The following is a 17929-nucleotide window of genomic DNA, read 5'->3' as shown; positions in this document are numbered from 1 at the left end:
CCCCATAGTTCCAGTACTGTCAGTCATTTTCATATAGTATTGCATTGGATGTTTAAGGTCCATTATATGAGTGAGAACATGTGATACTCGGATCTTTGTTTCTGTGAGAGGTCACTCAGTATTATAGACTCTAGTTCCATCCAGGTTGCTGCAAAATTCATGATTTTGTTCTTTTTTTATGGCTGCGTAGTATTCCATCATGTATATGTACGACATTTTTAAAATCCAGTCCTCTTTTGACGGGCAGCATGGTTGTTTCCAGGTTCTTGCTATTGTGAACAATGCTGCGATAAACATGCGTGTGCAGGTATCTTTTTTATAGAGTGATTTGTGTTCTTCAGGATATATTCCCAGCAGGGGGATTGTGGGGTCATATGGGAGGTTGGTATTTAGAGCTTTTAGGAATCACCACACTGCTTTCCACAGAGGTTGCACTAGTTTACACTCCCACCAACAGTGTAGACGTGTTCCCTTTTCGCCACACCCTATCCAGCAGCTGTTATTTTTTGACTTGTTGATAATTGCCATTCTAACTGGGGTTAGGTGGTATCTCAGGGTGGTTTTGATTTGCATCTCCCTGATGATTAATGGGGTTGAACATTTCTTCGTGTGTTTGTTGGCTGCTCGGATGTCTTCCTTTGTGAAGTGTCTGTTCATATCTTTTGCCCATTTTATAATGGGGTTGTTTGTTTTTTTCTTTTCAGCACATTTGAGTTCCTTGTAGATCCAGGATATTAAGCCTTTGTCAGACCTGGAGTTAGCAAATACTTTTTCCCTGTCTGTGGGCTGTCTCCCTGCTCTCTTGATCGTTTCTTAGACTTTGCAGAAGCTTGTCAGTTTAATAAGGTCCCATTTGTCTATCTTCTCTCTTAAGTCCTGTGGGTTTCGGGTTTTGTACAGGAATTGGATGCCAGTTTCCAATTTCCATGAGGGTATGTCCTTCATTTTCTAAGGTTCTTATGGTTTGAGATTTTACATTTAGGTCCCTGATCCATTTGGAGTTAACCTTTGTGCATGGGGATAGATAGGGGTCCTGTTTCAATCTTCTGCATGTGGTCAGCCAGTTTTCCCAGCGCTATTTACTGAATAGGCTCTCCTCTCCCCAGTGGTAGGTGGTGGAGGCCTTGCCAAAGACAAATTGGTTGAGAAATTGAGATTTTGCTTCTGGAATCTCAATTATATTCCATTGATCTAGATGCCTGTTCCTATACCAATACCAAGCTGTTTTGATGATTGTAGCTTTATAGTAAAGTTTGAAGTCTGGTAATGTGATACCACCTGCTTTGTTTTTTTTGCTGAGGATTGTTCTGGTTATTCTTGGACGTTTGTGTTTTCATATGAATTCCTGCATTGTTTTTTCTAGGTCTGAGAAGAATGTTGCTGGTAATTTGATGGGTATTGCATTGAATTTGTAGATTGCCTTAGGTAAGATAGACATCTTCACAATGTTGATTCTTCCGATCCATGAGCATGGGATATTTTTTTCACTTGTTTGTGTCAACTTTGATTTCTTTGAGCAGTGTTTTGTAGTTTTCCTTGTAAAGGTCTTTCACGTCTCTGGTTAGGAAGATGCCAAGGTATTTCATTTTTTTTGTGGCTATTGTGAATGGAATTGTGTTTTTTATTTGGGTTTCTGTTTGTTTATTATTGGTGTAGAGAAATGCGATTGTCTTTTGTACATTTATTTTGTATCCTGAGACTTTGCCAAAGGCCTTTATCAGTGTAAGGAGGTTTTTGACAGATTCTCTTGGGTTTTCAAGGTACATAATCATATCATCTGCAAAGAGAGATAACTTGACTTCCTCTTTTCCTATTTGGATACCCCTGATTGCCTCCTCTTCTCTGATTGCTCGAGTCAGGACTTCCAATACTATGTTGAACAGGAGGGGTGAGAGTGGGCATCCTTGTCTTGTTCCAGTTTTCAGGGGAAATGGTTCTAATTTTTTTCTATTTAGGAGTATGCTTGCTGTGGGTTTCTCGTAGATGACTTTTACTATTTTGAGGTATGTTCCCCGTATGCCTAGATGTTCAAGGGTTTTTATCAAGAAGGGGTGCTGGATTTTATCAAAAGCTTTTTCTGCATCTAATGATGTAATCATGTGGTTTTTGTTTTGACATCTGTTGATGTATTTAATTACATTTATGGTTTTACGAATGTTGAACCAGCCTTGCATCCCAGGAATGAAGCCTACTTGGTCATGATGGATGATTTTTGAGATGTATGCTGAATCCGGTTTGCTAGGATCTTGTTGTAAATTTTAGCATCTATGTTCATCAACGATATTGGCCTGTAGTTCTCTTTCTTTGTTGGATCTTTACCTGGCTTGGGTATCAATGTGATGTTGGCTTCGTAAAATGATTTGGGGAGCATTCCATCTTTTTCAGTCACCTGGAATACCTTCAGTAGGATTGGTATCAGCTCCTCCTTAAATGTCTTGTAGAATTCTGCTGGAAAGCCATCTGGTCCAGGGCTTTTTTGGTAGGAAGTTTTCTTATTATGTAGTCGATTTCCTTGGTTGTTATTAGTCTATTTAGAGTCTCAACTTCTTCTTGTTCCAACTTAGGTAGGTTGTGTGATGTCAGAAAGTCCTCCATCTCCTTAAGGTTTTCAAGTTTGTTTCCATACAAGTGTACATAGTAGTCTCTAATGATCTTTTGTATTTCTTCAGGGTCAGATGTGACTTCGTCATTTGTGTTTCTGATTGTGCTTATTTGGCTTTTTTCTCATTTTTCTTGGTCACTCTAGCTAAGGGACCATTGATCTTGTTTATTCTTTCAAAGAACCAGCTTTTTGTTTCATTGATTTTTTTGTATTATCTTTTTGTCTTCTATGTCCTGGATTTGGGCTTTTATTTTGGTGATCTGGATTCTTCTGCTGAAATTAGGGTTTTTGTGGTCTTGCTTTTCCAGCTTCTTTAGGTGGCTTGTTAGGTTGTTAATTTGTGTTCCTTCCATTTTCCTCATGTGTGTTTGTAGGGACATAAATTCCCCTCTTATTACAGCTTTTAAGGCATCCCAGAGATTTTGGTAAGATGTTTCATTTTCATTTGTTTCCAGGTATCTTTTGATCTCTGTTTTGATTTCATCATTAACCCAGGAGTTATTTAGCATCATGCTGTTTAGTGTCCATGTCTTTGTGGGTTTTGGGGGGACTTTGTTGGTGTCAATGTTTATTTTTATTCCACTGTGGTCCGAAAAGGTGCATGGCAAAATTTCAGTCCTTTTAAATTTACTTATACTTGATTTGTGTCCAATTATGTGGTCGATCTTAGAATATGTTCCATGTGGTGATGAGTAGAATGTGTATTCTGTGGTCTTTGGATGGAGTGTTCTATAGGTATCAATTAAGTCCATTTGGTCCAGAGTCTCATTGAGGTTCCGGATCTCCTTGCTGATTTTTTGTCCTGATGATCTGTCTAAGGCTGTGAGTGGTGTATTAAAGTCCCCAGTTATTATGGTGTTAGAGTCAATGTCTTTCTTTAGTTTTCCTAGAAGTTGCTTTATGAATGTTGGCGCACCTATGTTGGGTGCATATATGTTTAGGATAGATATTTCTTGTTGATGGAGTGAACCTTTTATCATTATGTAGTGGCCCTCTGTATCTTTTTTAATTTTTGATAGCTTAAATGGTATTTTGTCTGAAATTAGGATCGCGACTCCTCCTTTCTTTTGTGTTCCATTCGCCTGAAAATTTGTTTCCCATCCTCTTACTTTGAGTCTGTGTATGTCCTTTCTAGTGAGATGGGTCTCTTGAAGGCAGTATATTGTTGCCTGGTGATATTTTATCCATTTTGTCATTCTATGTCTTTTCAGGGGTGCGTTTAGTCCATTCACATTCAGACTAATTATTGAAATGTGAGAGTTCGTCCCTATCATGGAGTTCTTATTGAGTTGTTGTTCTTCCACTTGTTTTTTCTTTTTTTTTTTTTTGTCTTTCTTTTGGTTTTGGGGTTGGTTCGTGTATATTTTATTCTTTTCCCTATACTCTTGTGAAGAACGTTGTTCTTTTTTCCTTTTCTTCTGTGTTTAGTACTTTCTTAAGTGTTTCATGTGGAGATGGTTTGGTGGCAGCATAAGTTCTTAGGGATTGGATATCTGGGAAAGATTTCAATTCTCCCTCACTGATGAAGCTTAGCTTGGCTGGGTAGGTTATTCTTGGTTGAAATTGTTTATCTTTTAGGACTTTGAAGATAGGGCTCCAAGCTCTCCTAGCCTGTGGGATTTCTGCAGATAAATCTGCTGCTATTCTGATTGGTCTTCCATGGTAGGTGATCTGGCCTTTTTCTCCTGCTGCCTTTAGGATTTTTTCTTTTGTGTCTACTTTGTTTAGGTGAATTATTATGTGTCTAGGAGTTGGTCTTCTCCTTTGTTGACTTGCAGGGGTTCTCTGAATCTCTTGTGTTTGAATTTTTGCATCCCTGATTAGATAAGGGAAGTTTTCTTGAATGATCTCATGGAAAGTTTGTTCCAATGTGGTCTCTGTTTCTCCTTCTGCCTCAGGGAGTCCTATTACTCTTAGATTAGGCCTCTTGAAGTAGTCACTCATCTCTTAAAGGTTTTGTTCTGTCTTTTTGAGCTTATTTTCTGTGCTTTTAAGAGCTTGGGTTATTTCTATATTTTGGTCCTCAAGCTCTGAGATTCTTTCTTCTGCTTGGGTAATTCTGCTTTCCATGCTTATCAGTTTGTTATTTATTTCATTCACAGTATTCTTTATTACTGTTATCTCAGATATCAGCTCCTTCCTAGTTTCTTCTTGTGTCTCCTCAATTCTTTTTAATCTCTCCATTATTGTCTTGATATCTACATTTGCAGTTTGAGACCCTTCATTCTGGGGGCTTTTCATTGTTTGCATTCCAAAGTCAGTTTTCTCAATGTCTGCTCTCCCAGCTGTCTGGGAGAGACTCATACTCTTCTTTTGGTTTTTCTTCATTTCTGTAGATTTTTCTCCCTCTCCCCCTTCCCCCCCGTCTTCAATTCTGTTTTTGAGGGAAGGTGGGGTTGCTTTTATTTCTCTTCTGCAATGTCCTGTTCTTCCTTCTGAGGGTCTTCTGGCTTTGCTCACTTTTCCCTCTGCTTTGCAGTCTGTCTATTCAGCAGTATGTAGTCTTGGTCCCTAGATTTAAAAAGGGGGCATATAAAAGAGGAAAATAATGAAGGAAGGGGAGGTCAATGGGGAGTTAGAAAGAGAGAAGTGAGAGAGGGAAAACAGATATACATACCAACTATCAGGTGAGAAACAGACACAAGGCCAGGAAGAAGTGAAGAAAGACATGTAAGAAAGATTCCCTAAAGAGTACTGATAGCTACACAGAGACAGGCCAATAAAATCGAGAAACAGTGTAAGTCAGAAGGTAAACAACAAATATGATCTAAACCAACAGTTTCAATGATAAAATCATAAGTCAAAATAAGCGATCAGACTAGAGTCACTTCTCTGATCTCCGATTCCAGCCTCTCCCTTTTGTTTTTCGTTGCAGCGTAGGGGTGGGGCTTTGTCTCCTGTTTCGCGCTGTTGCCTTAGGAACTGAGGTAAAGTTTGTTGATAGGTGGGTGGGGCGATGGAAGTCTCTGCCTGGAGAATAGCAAGGTAGTTTAAGCAGATCTGTTTTTCTCCACTTGTCTGTGTCCCCCGGCTTGGGGTCTCATGCTGAGTGCCTCAGCCAGGGTAGGCCCAGAGTTCCAGAGCTCCAAAGCTCCAAAGGGCAGGCAGTGGGTGGTGAGAGTGGCTCTGGGCCCCCCACAGGGTACTTCAGCCAGGAATGAGACCGGTGTCTCTGAGGGCTAGGCGCCCAGAGCCTCCCTGTGTGACCGGCGGCTTGGTGCCGGGTGCCGGGCTGGAGACAATTCAGCCAGGGAGGGAGCCAGAGGGGGCTGGGACTCAAGACTCCCACGCACACAGTGGAATAGCAGCAGCAGGGGGCTGCAATATCTGACCTTAGGAAATGAGGTAAAGTTTGTTGATAGGTGGGCAGAGCAATGGAAGTCTCTGCCTGGAGAATGGCAAGGCAGTTTAAGCAGATCTGTTTTTTTCCACTTGTCTGGGTCCCCCAGCTTGGGGTCTTGTGCTGAATGCCTCAGCCAGGGTGGGCCCGGAGTTCCAGAGATCCAAAGCTCCAAAGGGCAGGTGGTGAGCAGCGAGAGTGGCTCTGGGCCCCCATAGGGTACTTCAGCCAGGAATGGGACCGGTGTCTCTGAGGGCCAGGTGCCCAGAGCCTCCCTGTGTGACCGGCGGCTTGGTGCCAGGTGCTGGGCTGGAGACAATGCAGCCAGGGAGGGAGCTGGAGAGGGCTGGGACTGGAGATTCCCACACACACAGTAGAACAGCAGCAGTAGGGGGCCACAATATCTGGCCCTGCGTGGGACCGAAGTTCCTGCCTGGCACCAGCACGGTTGGTGGTGGACTGGGGGATGGGGGAAGAGAAGTAATAGCCTTTTTGGGAACTCACGTTCAGAGAATCTCACCAGTTCACCTATGCCATCGCCATCTTCAATTTCTGCTTTTTTATCTGTTTCCTGCTTCTTCTCCAGGCCATTCTAATGTCCCCATTGGTTTCTAGCATTCTGAGAAAATGTCTGTCTCTGGGCTCATTCTTCCACCAGCAGGATGCCATTATGAATGTCTCTGTAGTGCTTCTCTCTCTCTCTCTCTCTCTCTCCCTCTCCATCCCAGTCCACAGCCTCTAACTTCTATAGAACTCAAATATGAAATACTTTTCTCTGTGTCCTCTAGATCCCCAGACACTTGAGTTTCCAATCAACCTGTTGTTCTCAATAACTCCCAAATTATTTATCTTTCCCTGGGATATAATAGTATCTTTTGTCCCAATGAACAGTTAATTATTAACAACAACCAATATGAAAATTAATGTAAGATATAGAGACAGGTAACAACATTACAGTTACTCCAAAGATGTAACTCTGGAGGCATAATATATCATAGTTCATGGATGTCACCATAAACACCAGACTACATCACCTTCCTTACCAATGCACGCCACCATCCTGCCCTCAGAACTGCTGTGGCAGTTGTGGTAGTGGGGAAAACAACTTCTGTGGAGCCCTGTGTCACCCTTCACTCATGGCAAACTCCAGGCTCACTTTTTAAGGAGATGATGTGATCATCACTGGGCTAAGCATTAGGAGACAGAGCCCAGTCCCAGCTGCCCGGGAAACAACCTTCACAAGCAGGTCTCCTAGCCTCTCCCTGACTTAGTTTTCTTACATGTAAATAGGGTCAGTCTGGGTACACAGAGTGGGTAGGGGCAGAGGAAAGAGTCCTGAATCTGGAAGGGAAAAGGGTCAAGGGCAAAGCCTTGAGGCCAACCCTAGAGATGCAAGAAATGGAGCATAGGGACTGAGAAGACCCGGAATGACTTCAACAGGTCAAGGATGGCTCTTCTATGATCATGTGACAGAGGGAAGAGGTATGGAGCAGGTGTAGATAAGGCTGTAGGTCTTGTGGCATCAAAATAAGGTGGCGACTGGAGACTGGGCATTTGCACTGGCCATGCATTGAAATACATGGTAAGAGGCAGAAGCAACTCTTAATGAATTTTCTCTCTCTCTCAGTCCCTGTGCCTCACCCTGTCCTCACCCTCAGCTCTCCTGAGGACTTGGCTTTTGAAGGAGCCATGGTGACACTTAGCTGCACAGTCCAGAGAGGCTCTCTGCCTATCCTGTATAATTTTTATCATGAGAATAACCTCCTGTGGAGAAACTTAATCCACTCTGAAAGAGGAGCAACCTTCAACTTCTCTCTGACTGCGAAGGATTCTGGGAACTACTACTGCACTGCTGACAATGGCATGGGCCCCCAACTCAGCAAGGCAGTGAGCCTCTTCATTACAAGTAAGCCCTGAGTTCCTGCCAATCACCCACCTGTAGCCCAAATCCCTCCCTCACCCACCCCTTCAGAATCTGCATGTACCTTCTTGTTTCCTTGAGTCAAGAATACTTAATGCAGCCAGGCTCGGTGGCTCAGCCTGTAATCTCACGCCTTTGGGAGGCTGAGTTGAGTGGATTGCGTGAGCCCGCGGGTTCGAGACCCGCCTGGGCAGCGAGACCTCATCTCTACAATAAATCAAAAAATCAGCCGGGTGTGGTAGCGCATGCCTGTAATTCCAGCTACTTGGAAGGCTGAGGTGGAAGGATCGCCGGAGCCCAGCAGGCGAGGTTGTGGTGGCCGGGAGCGGCCACTGCACTCCAGTCTGGGCGACAGAGTGAGACTCCAACTCAAAAAAAAAAAAAGAATACTTAATGCAACATTATTTGAAATTTAAGAAACAACAACAACCCAAACATCCATTATTGGGGAATTGCTTAAATGTATTATGGCAAATCCATACAATGGAATACTTCGTGGTTGTTAAGAGTAATCAGGTACTATTTACCCAAAATTATCAAGTTGTAAGTTTAAAAGAGTTGCACTTTATTTTGTGTTAATTATAAATTTGATTTTTAAAAGTTAATGATGTAGTTATGTAAGTAATAACACAGAAAGATACCCATAATATGTTTTTGAGGAGAAAAAGCAGTATGTATATTGTTATCCCATGCATGTGTGTTTTTAAAATATATTTATATATGTGTTAATATGAATGAGTATACTCACATGGAAAAGATCTGGAAAGTATCACCAAATACACAACAGAGGTACTTTCTGGAAAATAAAAATAAAGAAAACAGTAAAACTTGTAATTTTTACTTTATGTGATTCTGTAAAGTTTGATTTTTGTCGTTGAGGAGCTGTTTTTATTTTTTAAAATATTGATGTCAACTAGCTCATTTTGTCCCTCAGTTCCAGTGTCACGCCCCGTCCTCACCCTCAGGACTCCCAGGGCCCAGACTGTTGTGGGAGACATGGTAGAGCTTCACTGTGAGGCCCTGAGAGGTTCTCCGATCCTGTATCGATTTTATCATGAGGATGTCACCCTCAGAAGCAGTTCAGCCCTCTCTGGTGGGGGAGCGTCCTTCAACTTCTCTCTGACTGCAGGACATTCTGGAAGCTACTCCTGTATGGCTGAAAATGGTCTGGGGGCCCAGCTCAGTGACACAATATTACTCAGTGTTATAGGTAAGTTGACCTTCCAACTAGCAGCACAAAAAGGAGCAAACCATCTCCTCTACCTTTCCCAGTGGCCAATATTAGAACTATGGTTCTCACAGAGCCATTTGCTGTGTGACATCATGTCAGGCCTGTTGCCTACACAGCCACAATCTGAGAGTTTAAGATTCTACATATCAGAAGCTTGCACCTTCCCTTCATTTGCTGTACTTTTCCTGGTAGCAACAGTCTTCAATCACTGTGACCAAAACTCCCTAACATAGGAGTAAAGGCTTTTCAAACCACAAACTGTGTCCTGGTCAACAGTGATCAGTTAGAAAATAAGTTATGAAGTTCCATGTGTCTCACCTTGGAAGATATTTCATTGTAGTTTTCTCTTTCTGTCAACTAATATTCTCTTATTCACTCACAAATTTCTCTCTATCCTTTTCCTGACCCGTCCAAGAATAGCTTGACTTCCCACCCAGGATTCTTGTTAGAAGATATCCCAGGTAACCCCTTTGGGTTCCCTCCCACTGTGGGAGTTTTTCTGTCCTCTTAATAAATCCAGCTTAAAAAAAAAGATATCCCAACATCATTCTCCTACCTCTTTATTTGTCACTGTTCTGTTCAGCAATATCACCATCTCCCACTTGTCTCTGTCATGGGTTGACTCCCAGTAATGTCCACCCTCAGTGAAGGCTTTGGCACCTCACTCGCAGTCTTCCTCTCCACCCCATATTATACCATCATTTTATGGCTCTCATGTATGGTCCACTCAACACCATGATCGCTTCTCTTCTCCATGTCACAAACTCCCACATAAACACACTGATTCACCTGTATGATGACCATTTACAAACCTAATCCTGAAGTATACACCACATCTTTAAAATAAATAAGTGAATGAATAAATAAATAAATACACTGCTCCATCTCCAAAATGACAATTTTAAACCCCTATTATCTGTCAATACCCTTCTAGCTTTCTACTTCAATTCCTCTTATCACTATGGTTCTCAGACCTCAACGCAACCTAGTTTATTAACAACTCTATTCCCTCCTTAACTCATATGACAATAACACCCTCAATTCCTACCAGCAAATTGAGTCTCATGTCTCCTCTTCCTAAGGTATGGAGAAGGGGATTCTGGTCCCTATGTCAGATGAACACTTCCATCTGATCACTGGATTCCATCCTTTCATGCATTCTCAGAAACTGTATACTCAGTTATCCTTTGCTCTCCTATGGGCTCCAACATCTCTCTTTCTATAGGATCCTACCCATTGGCATTCAACACACCGTACTTCTCCCATATCTAAGAAAAACCCTCTCTTGATCTCACTTATGCCTCCACCCATTGCTCAAACATGGCTAAACTTCAAAGTGTTGAACTACCTAGGTTGTCTCCATTTCCTCGTTATCCACTGGGTTCCAATCTACTAGGTTCTTCCAGCCTCTCCACCAAAATGGTTCTCATAAAGGTCATCAATGACCTTCACAGTTTTAAATCCAATGGCCATTTTCCAATCAACCTCTTACTTGATCTCTCAGAAATACTCTATATATTTTTATTCTTTCTTCCTTCTTGAATCCCCTCCCCCACCTTCCTGGGCTTCAGTGGCTCCACCTCCTTTTGATTCTCCTCTCCCTTGGGCCACTCCTTCAGTCTTTTTTCCAGGCTTCTCCCTCACCAGACAACTTTTAAGCATTGGCTTGTTCCAGAGCTTTTGACCTGTGCCCTCTTCCCTTATCTATATTCTTTCACTAGATGATCCTGGGTATGTCATCTATAAATGACCTTGCTGTCTACTTCTCTAAAAGAGCCTTCCTACCAGAACACCTGCACATGCCATGTCTCTACTCAAATATCTCAAAAGTTCATCAACCTGAACATCTCTAAGACTGAGCACCTGACATTTCCCTCAGACCTGTTCTTCTGAGGGTCCCTACCTCTGTGAAAGACATCTCCCTTCATCCAGATACACAAGGCAGAAACCCAATATCTTCCTTGACATTTCCCCCCACCCCTCCTCACAGCCAGTTAATCACTAAGTCCTGTTGATTTGACTCCCTAATTATTTCTTAGATCTCTTTCTACCTCTACCACTGCTGCCTAGTCATAGCCATCATTTCTTCTACTGCAATGCCACTGAGATACCTTTCCATTCCACTTCTGTTCCACTGGTCCTTTTCTGTGCAGTGAGATCAGTACTCTCTTTTAACAAGACAAATTTGATCACCCCACACCCCTGTATTGACAGATGTGTAGACTTCCCATTGCTCTGTGAGGAAAAATCAAAATCCTTAACATGGTGATGAAGCTCAGCCTAACTCTCCAACCTCCTATTTCCCAGAACATTTCAGATCTTACTCTTAGTGCTGTTGCCACCTTATTTCAACAACTCAAATGTGCCAACCTTCTTCCCAACTCGGGGCTTTCGCACATACTGTTTGCCTGCCTGGCACACTCTCTACTTCTTGCTTCATCTGGTTAACTTCCAATGTACCTTTCTGAGGAAGATTTCCCTTACTAATCCATACTAGGTCAGGTCCCAATATCACACATTTCGTAGCACCTGGTTCTTTATTTTGTATCAATTATCAATGTTTTAACTTTATATTTGTGCTTTTGTATCATCCTTCCAGATTGTAGACTATCTGAGAGTAGGGACTATGTTCCTTCCTCACTGAATCCCCAGCATGTAAAGCTGTTCTTGGGACTTATCGATGGCTCAATTATTGTTTTGCTTTTGTTCAATTAATTTCTGATGAATGAATATAAAAATCAACAAATAAATTTATCAACATTAATTCTTTTGCTGATCCCATTTCTGATGCAGCCCAAACTCAATGACATCCCTGGTTATGTAAGCAATAGGTCTCTACCGTCCTTTCTTTTCTTTTGAACTGATGTCTCCTCTTCCCCAGTTGTCCTTTGATTTCTAACATACTTGGGTTTTAGTTTAATCTTTGTTTTCAGTTTCCTCAAATGCACCTGAGTTTCAATATTCACTCCAAACTGTTTGTAGCAATTAATGAATGCTATTGTTTCTGAAGATCTGAAGATATATTATACCTGAGTTCTGAGTAATGTCACAAGGCCCTTAAAAACCAAGAAAACCATTTTCCCATTTGAAATGTCTTTAGTATAGAAGAATATGTTTGAACAAAAAGAGCTGATAGTTAACTGCTTTTCCTCCCTTAGTTCCAGTGTCACACCCTGTCCTCACCTTCAGGAATTTGGGGGCCCAGGCTGTGGTGGGAGACGTGGTAGAGCTTCACTGTGAGGCCCTGAAAGGCTCTCCTCCAATCCTGTACCAGTTTTATCACGAAGATGTCACCCTGGGAAACAGCTTAGCCTCCTCTGGAGGAGAAGCATCTATCAACCTCTCTCTGACTGCAGAACATTCTGGGAACTACTCCTGTGAGGCCAACAATGGTCTGATAGCCCAGCATAGTAAGGTGGTGACACTCATAGTTACAGGTGAGTTGGCCCTGCATACCAGCAGCACAACCAAGAGCTGTCTGAACCTTGTAACCCCAGCAGCTGAAAACAGAACTACAGTGCTCCTCAGAGTTATTTGCTGGAGTGGCATCCCAGAATGTTTCCTGTCTGCACAACTTCCATGTGAAAGCCTGAGACCCTTTCTGTAGTACAGTTTCAGGATCCTGGATTCTCCCAGCAGCATAGTACAAGCTACCTTCTTGAATGTGATCAAAACTCCTCACTAAAAATGCAAATAAGACTTTATAGAACATAGACTATTTTTTGATCTGAAATTATGATATGAAGAATTCTGAGTAGGGGTTTTTCTGCTCCCATCAACCCCCAAAAGATTAGGCCATTTCTTGCCAGGGTTCTTGTTTCACTGATTCCCAATAAACCTCTACTCTTGAGCTCATTACCAGGGAAAATTTAATTGCTCCATCTCCACATTAAAAATCCTAGGCAAACATGAGCTATGTACACAGCCTTTCAGGAGAGACACAGGTGGCCAGGGCAGAGAAGCAAGAATAGGATGACATGGAATGGAAACAGCCATCCTTCAAAAAAATTCCTCCCTTCCCTAAGCTGTCCTATGACCTCTTGCCATCAAGTGTTATAACCCAAGGAAAGCTAATCTTATGAGTTATGAATCCGTTTGGTAATTATACCTACAAGTCAAATCTCTAAACTCTTATTTAGAGAGGACTGGGGGATCACAAAAGTATGCTGAAGGCTAATGTTCTAAACTTGGCTCTGAAGATAACTAGCTGTATGACCTTGGCCAAGGATCTTTCTATAGTTACCTCAGTGGGAAAATCAGACTAGATGAAAATCGTAGTCATTCCAGACCCTAGAATTCCATTATTTTGGTGGACAGAGAACATGGAGTATGCAGACTCAAAGGTCCTGGAAGGGGTATGGAAAAGGAGAAGCTGTTTTGTTCCTGTTCCTGGGATACATCCCAGAGAAATGGGACCATGCAATGGTATGCAAACACCAGCCTGGTCATGCAAAGTAAGTGCCCTTAGTCTCTTTTGGAGAGAGTCAGAGTCATATGAGCATGTTGCTCTGGGCATGTGGCCCAGGGTCCAGCATCTCATCAAGGTGGCTGGTGCAGCCATCTCACTGGCATCCAGGAAATGATGAGATTTGTTTTTTCCCATTCAACCAGCTCATTCCTCTTCCCCCACCAGTAGCACCAGTCTCAGCCAATTTTCCTACGATTTGCAAGGACTCTTGCTACATGGTTTATACACTTACCCCTTTGAGCCACCACACAGGCTTGTACCACTCCTGGAGGCCTGCTCCCTCTCTCCTCACAACACAGAAAACCAGCATATCATATCTCCTACACTCTGTATTCATGATCTAATCCCTACTCCCTTATTTCTGTAATTCCCTGGTGCAAATGCATGTTATTTCTGCTGCTGCTGTTATCACAGCTAAGGGACTCTTGTCAAGCCTAGATGAATTGTGTCTGAGTCCTGAAACTAGGACACGGGTCATAGAAAAGAGGAACTGCCAGAAAAAAGGATATTTCTCATCATCACCATCATCATCTTCAACACTGACTGAGCCATGTGCCAGGCGCTGTGCTTAGTGCTTGATCTGCAATAGCTCATTTAATCATTAAGATAAACCTATGAGGATAAATATCAAAACACTTTTATCCCAAATTTGAAAACAGGAAACTGAGGCATAGAGAGGTGAATTACCTAGTTTACACACACAGATAGCAAGGGTAAAACCAGGTTGAAGCATGTCCTATCTCACTCTTAACATTAGACTAAGACATGGCATTTTTTCATCCATGGTGACCACATTTAAATACAACTTTTTAGTTTTTAATAACTTGTTACTTTGAAAGAATGCATGAATCTTCATGATCGAAAAAATCAAATAATACAAAAGAGCAAATATTGAAGGGTAAGGGTCTCTTTCCACCTGCTCCCACACATTTCATATCATAATATTTTTCAGACATAACCACTATTAACTGTTTCACCTATATTCTTCTAGAAATATTCTATAAACATAATGGCATAGAATTTTTAACAAAGATACAGTCTTATTACACATATATTAAAAAGTTATGTGACTTACATTTTTTACATAAAATACATCCTGACTTTAGTTTCTGAAATGCATTTTGAATATCTTTCATATTTTATTACCCAGTCTACTAGGTTCTCTCTAGTCTTTAGCTGACATAAAAATGCTACAATAGCAATTCTGTTCAGATATTGTAGCACGTATCTTTTGTCAGTATTTTTAATGGTGATGATCCTAGGAGTGGATTTGGTGGGTCAAAATTTATATGCATTTTACATTTGGTAGACACAGCCAAATTGCCTTTCTAGGAGGTGTCTTAAATTTGTATTCCCACCTAGGGCACATCAAGGTGCCTGTTAATCCACGATCTCATTAATATTATCAGTTTACTTAAGCCTTGACTATCTGATGAATGGAGATGATAGAATCTTGTGGTTTTTATTTGTATATATTTAATCAGTAATGAAGATGACAATCTTTTTATGTTTTTGGGTATTTGAAGTTATCGGTGACTTACTTGACTTACTCACCCTTTACACTTTTCTGTTAGATATTTTTTATCCACTGAAAACTATATGAAGATCAAGGTAATTAGCTTTGTCTATCATATGTGTTTCAATCTATTTTGCCAAGATTGAGATCTGACTTTTGACATTTCTTCATAATGCCTTTTGTTTCTTACAAATATGTTAGCAGTAGAAACTATTATTGACTCTTTATTTTCCCTCAGTTCCAGTGTCACGCCCCATCCTCACCCTCAGGGCTCCCAGGGCCCAGGCTATGGTGGGGGACATGGTGGAGCTTCGCTGTGAGGCCCTGACAGGCTCTCCCCCGATCTTGTACCGGTTTTATCATGAGGATGTCACCCTGGGTAATAGCTCAGCCCCCTCTGGAGGAGGAACGTCCTTCAACCTCTCTCTGACAACAGAACATTCTGGAAACTACTCCTGTGAGGCTGACAATGGCGTGTGGGCCCAACGCAGTGAGGTGATGACACTTTCCATCGCAAGTAAGTTCCTTATGTGCAGGCCATACCACAGATGTGGACAAAGTATTTCCTTCAAGGACACTCTGATAATCCTCAGGATGCTTGACTTCTCAGGGACAAGTACACAAAGTTGGTAGAGTTCTCGAAGTCGTTATTTTCTGAAGTGTTTCTGAAATGATGATACTGGGCAGGGAAAAGGAAAGCGCATCACTGAACTGAGAAGTCTTTGCTGGTTGCCTCTTGTCTCACTGGCCACCATCTATTCTGACCCTCAACCCTTGCCTCAAGCACAGAGACAAGTTTCCTCACAAGGACAGGAGTCGTTTCCTAGGCCACACCAGTGCCTGCATAGCTGCAGGGATCCTGGTCACCTAGGTTCATACTCTGTCCCAGGCCCAGGTATCAGCTTCAGAGGTCAGGGCAGTTCAAGACTACAAGCCTCTCCCTGTGGCTCATGCGTGGGGTCTCCCCTCAGGGCTGATCGACAGCAGAAGTGGTGCTGTTGCCACAGGAGTCACCTGGGGGCTGCTTGGCTTGACAGGCCTCATTGCTGGGGCACTGCTGCTCTACTTCTGGTTCTTGAGAAAAACAGGTGGGTAACTCCTGGGCACATCATACCCTTCCCAGCTCTATTCCCTCAGGCTCATGCTGGCTTTGTGTTCATCCCCAGGCTCTCAAGAGCTCCTTTGCTCCCTTTCCACAATCCTTCACCTTTCCTTTTGAGTTCCCCAGAATTCCTTTCATTAAATGTAAAACTCCCAAAACAGCCCTATAGAGTGCAAGATACTTCGATGAGATGTAGCTTATCCAACGTCATAAATTGCGGAGTACAGAAACTTCCCAAAATATGAACGAGTTCTGTACCAAGAGAGTGTTTGTAAGTCCAATTTTCTTTAAGTCCAACTAAGTTAGCCTAGGTATCCAACTAACATAGTCGGCTATGTAGTATTGTATGCATTAAACAGGCTATACTGACACCTGGTGGAGAGAAATACATAAAAACCACAGGTGTGCATCGTTCAAGTTTATAACTAGAAGGATCATATGTAGGGGATTTACTGTATCTCCCTCTCTACCCTTAAGAGATCCCTGAGGACTGGGAAAGGGAGGAGAAAGACTATAAAAAATAGAAGTGAAAACAGAAACCAAATAAAATTTGGTAATCTACTGATTTTTAAAATGTACACTATTTTTATAACCAATCAAGTTTATTTTCTTGCCTACAGCTACTGATCATTGTCTTTAAAGGCTGCAGGTGAGGGCTGGGCACAGTGGCTCATGCCTGTAATCCCAGAACTTTGAGAGGCGGAGGTGAGAGGATTGCCTGAGTCCAGGGGTTCGAAACCAGCCTGGACAACTTGGTGAGACCTCGTCTCTACAACTAAAAACAAAAAAGTAGCTGGGCGTGGTGGTGCATGCCTGTAGTTCCAGCTACTTGGAATGCTCAGGCAAAAAGACTGCCTGAGCCCAGCAGGTTGAGGTTGCGGTGGCCGTGAGTGTGCCACTACACTACAGCCTGGGCAACAGAGTGAGACTCTGACTCAAAATAAATAAATAAAACACAAAAAGCTGCAGATGAAAGGAAGATAGATTGTGGCCTCTCCCTTATATATAACTAGGCCAGGATGAGTAGTTTTTGCCTAATCTGCTGCCTTTCTTGGGCATAGCAAAGGATTCAAACTTCAGGGATAGCAACTCTCAGCAGTCTCGGGGCAAGCCTTCTATGGGTTATGTCCCCCATGAAGGTCTCCTTTTCCTGACTCCAACACCCCTCTGCTTTCTTTTGTAGGGGGAAGGTCGTCCTCTGAGCCCTCCAGGTAAGACCTGGGCTGTATTCCTGTGTGATCAATGAAATGCTTGCCAGAAAGAAAAATGGAATGGAATCTGATTATCCCAAAGAGCAGTTTCTGCTGGGTGTTGCTGAGATGCGCTGTGTCCTGTTTATGTTGTCACTTCCCTGAGGACACCTCGAGGCAATTCCCAGGATCTCCTCACTTACAACCTTAGCTGTAAAGGCCTTCTCCCTACATCAAGGGTTAATTGTTTTTCATTTATTAGCCTGCATCCTTGGATGACTGTTGGCTTGGTTGTCTGAATGTTGCTGAGACCACTTAATTCCATCCCTGCCTTGAGATGATCTTAGTTTAGTCAGTCTGGAAATCTCTGGATCTGGCCAATCTAAAGAACATCTGTTGTGATGACAACCAAGAAGATGGAGCCAGATGATGTGGCCACCCAGAGAGACCAAAGTCACTCTGCCAGCAGGAGGTAGAGCTGATGAAGAAGGGGCCGCCATCGGTATCCCAAAGGCTGACCTTAGGAGCTGCACCATGATTCACTAACTCTCCCTGAACA

General features: G+C 42.5%; 1 protein-coding gene across 1 annotated transcript in view; it reads left to right on the top strand.

Moving 5' to 3' along the window:
• The window catches only part of FCRL5 (Fc receptor like 5), a 58519-nt gene that overhangs the window by 15733 nt on the left and 24857 nt on the right, over positions 1-17929 (top strand). Inside the window, exons 7-12 of the mRNA XM_021710822.1 lie at positions 7530-7848; positions 8798-9073; positions 12253-12531; positions 15317-15595; positions 16050-16166; positions 17364-17391. Of these exons, the coding sequence (XP_021566497.1) occupies positions 7530-7848; positions 8798-9073; positions 12253-12531; positions 15317-15595; positions 16050-16166; positions 17364-17391 (1298 nt within the window). The remainder of the gene's footprint in view (positions 1-7529; positions 7849-8797; positions 9074-12252; positions 12532-15316; positions 15596-16049; positions 16167-17363; positions 17392-17929) is intronic.

This window comes from Carlito syrichta, unplaced genomic scaffold (assembly GCF_000164805.1).
Source record: "Carlito syrichta isolate Samal-C Ts95f unplaced genomic scaffold, Tarsius_syrichta-2.0.1 Scaffold80230, whole genome shotgun sequence".
NCBI lineage: Eukaryota > Metazoa > Chordata > Mammalia > Primates > Tarsiidae > Carlito > Carlito syrichta.
This window is presented reverse-complemented; position numbering and strand designations above follow the sequence as displayed.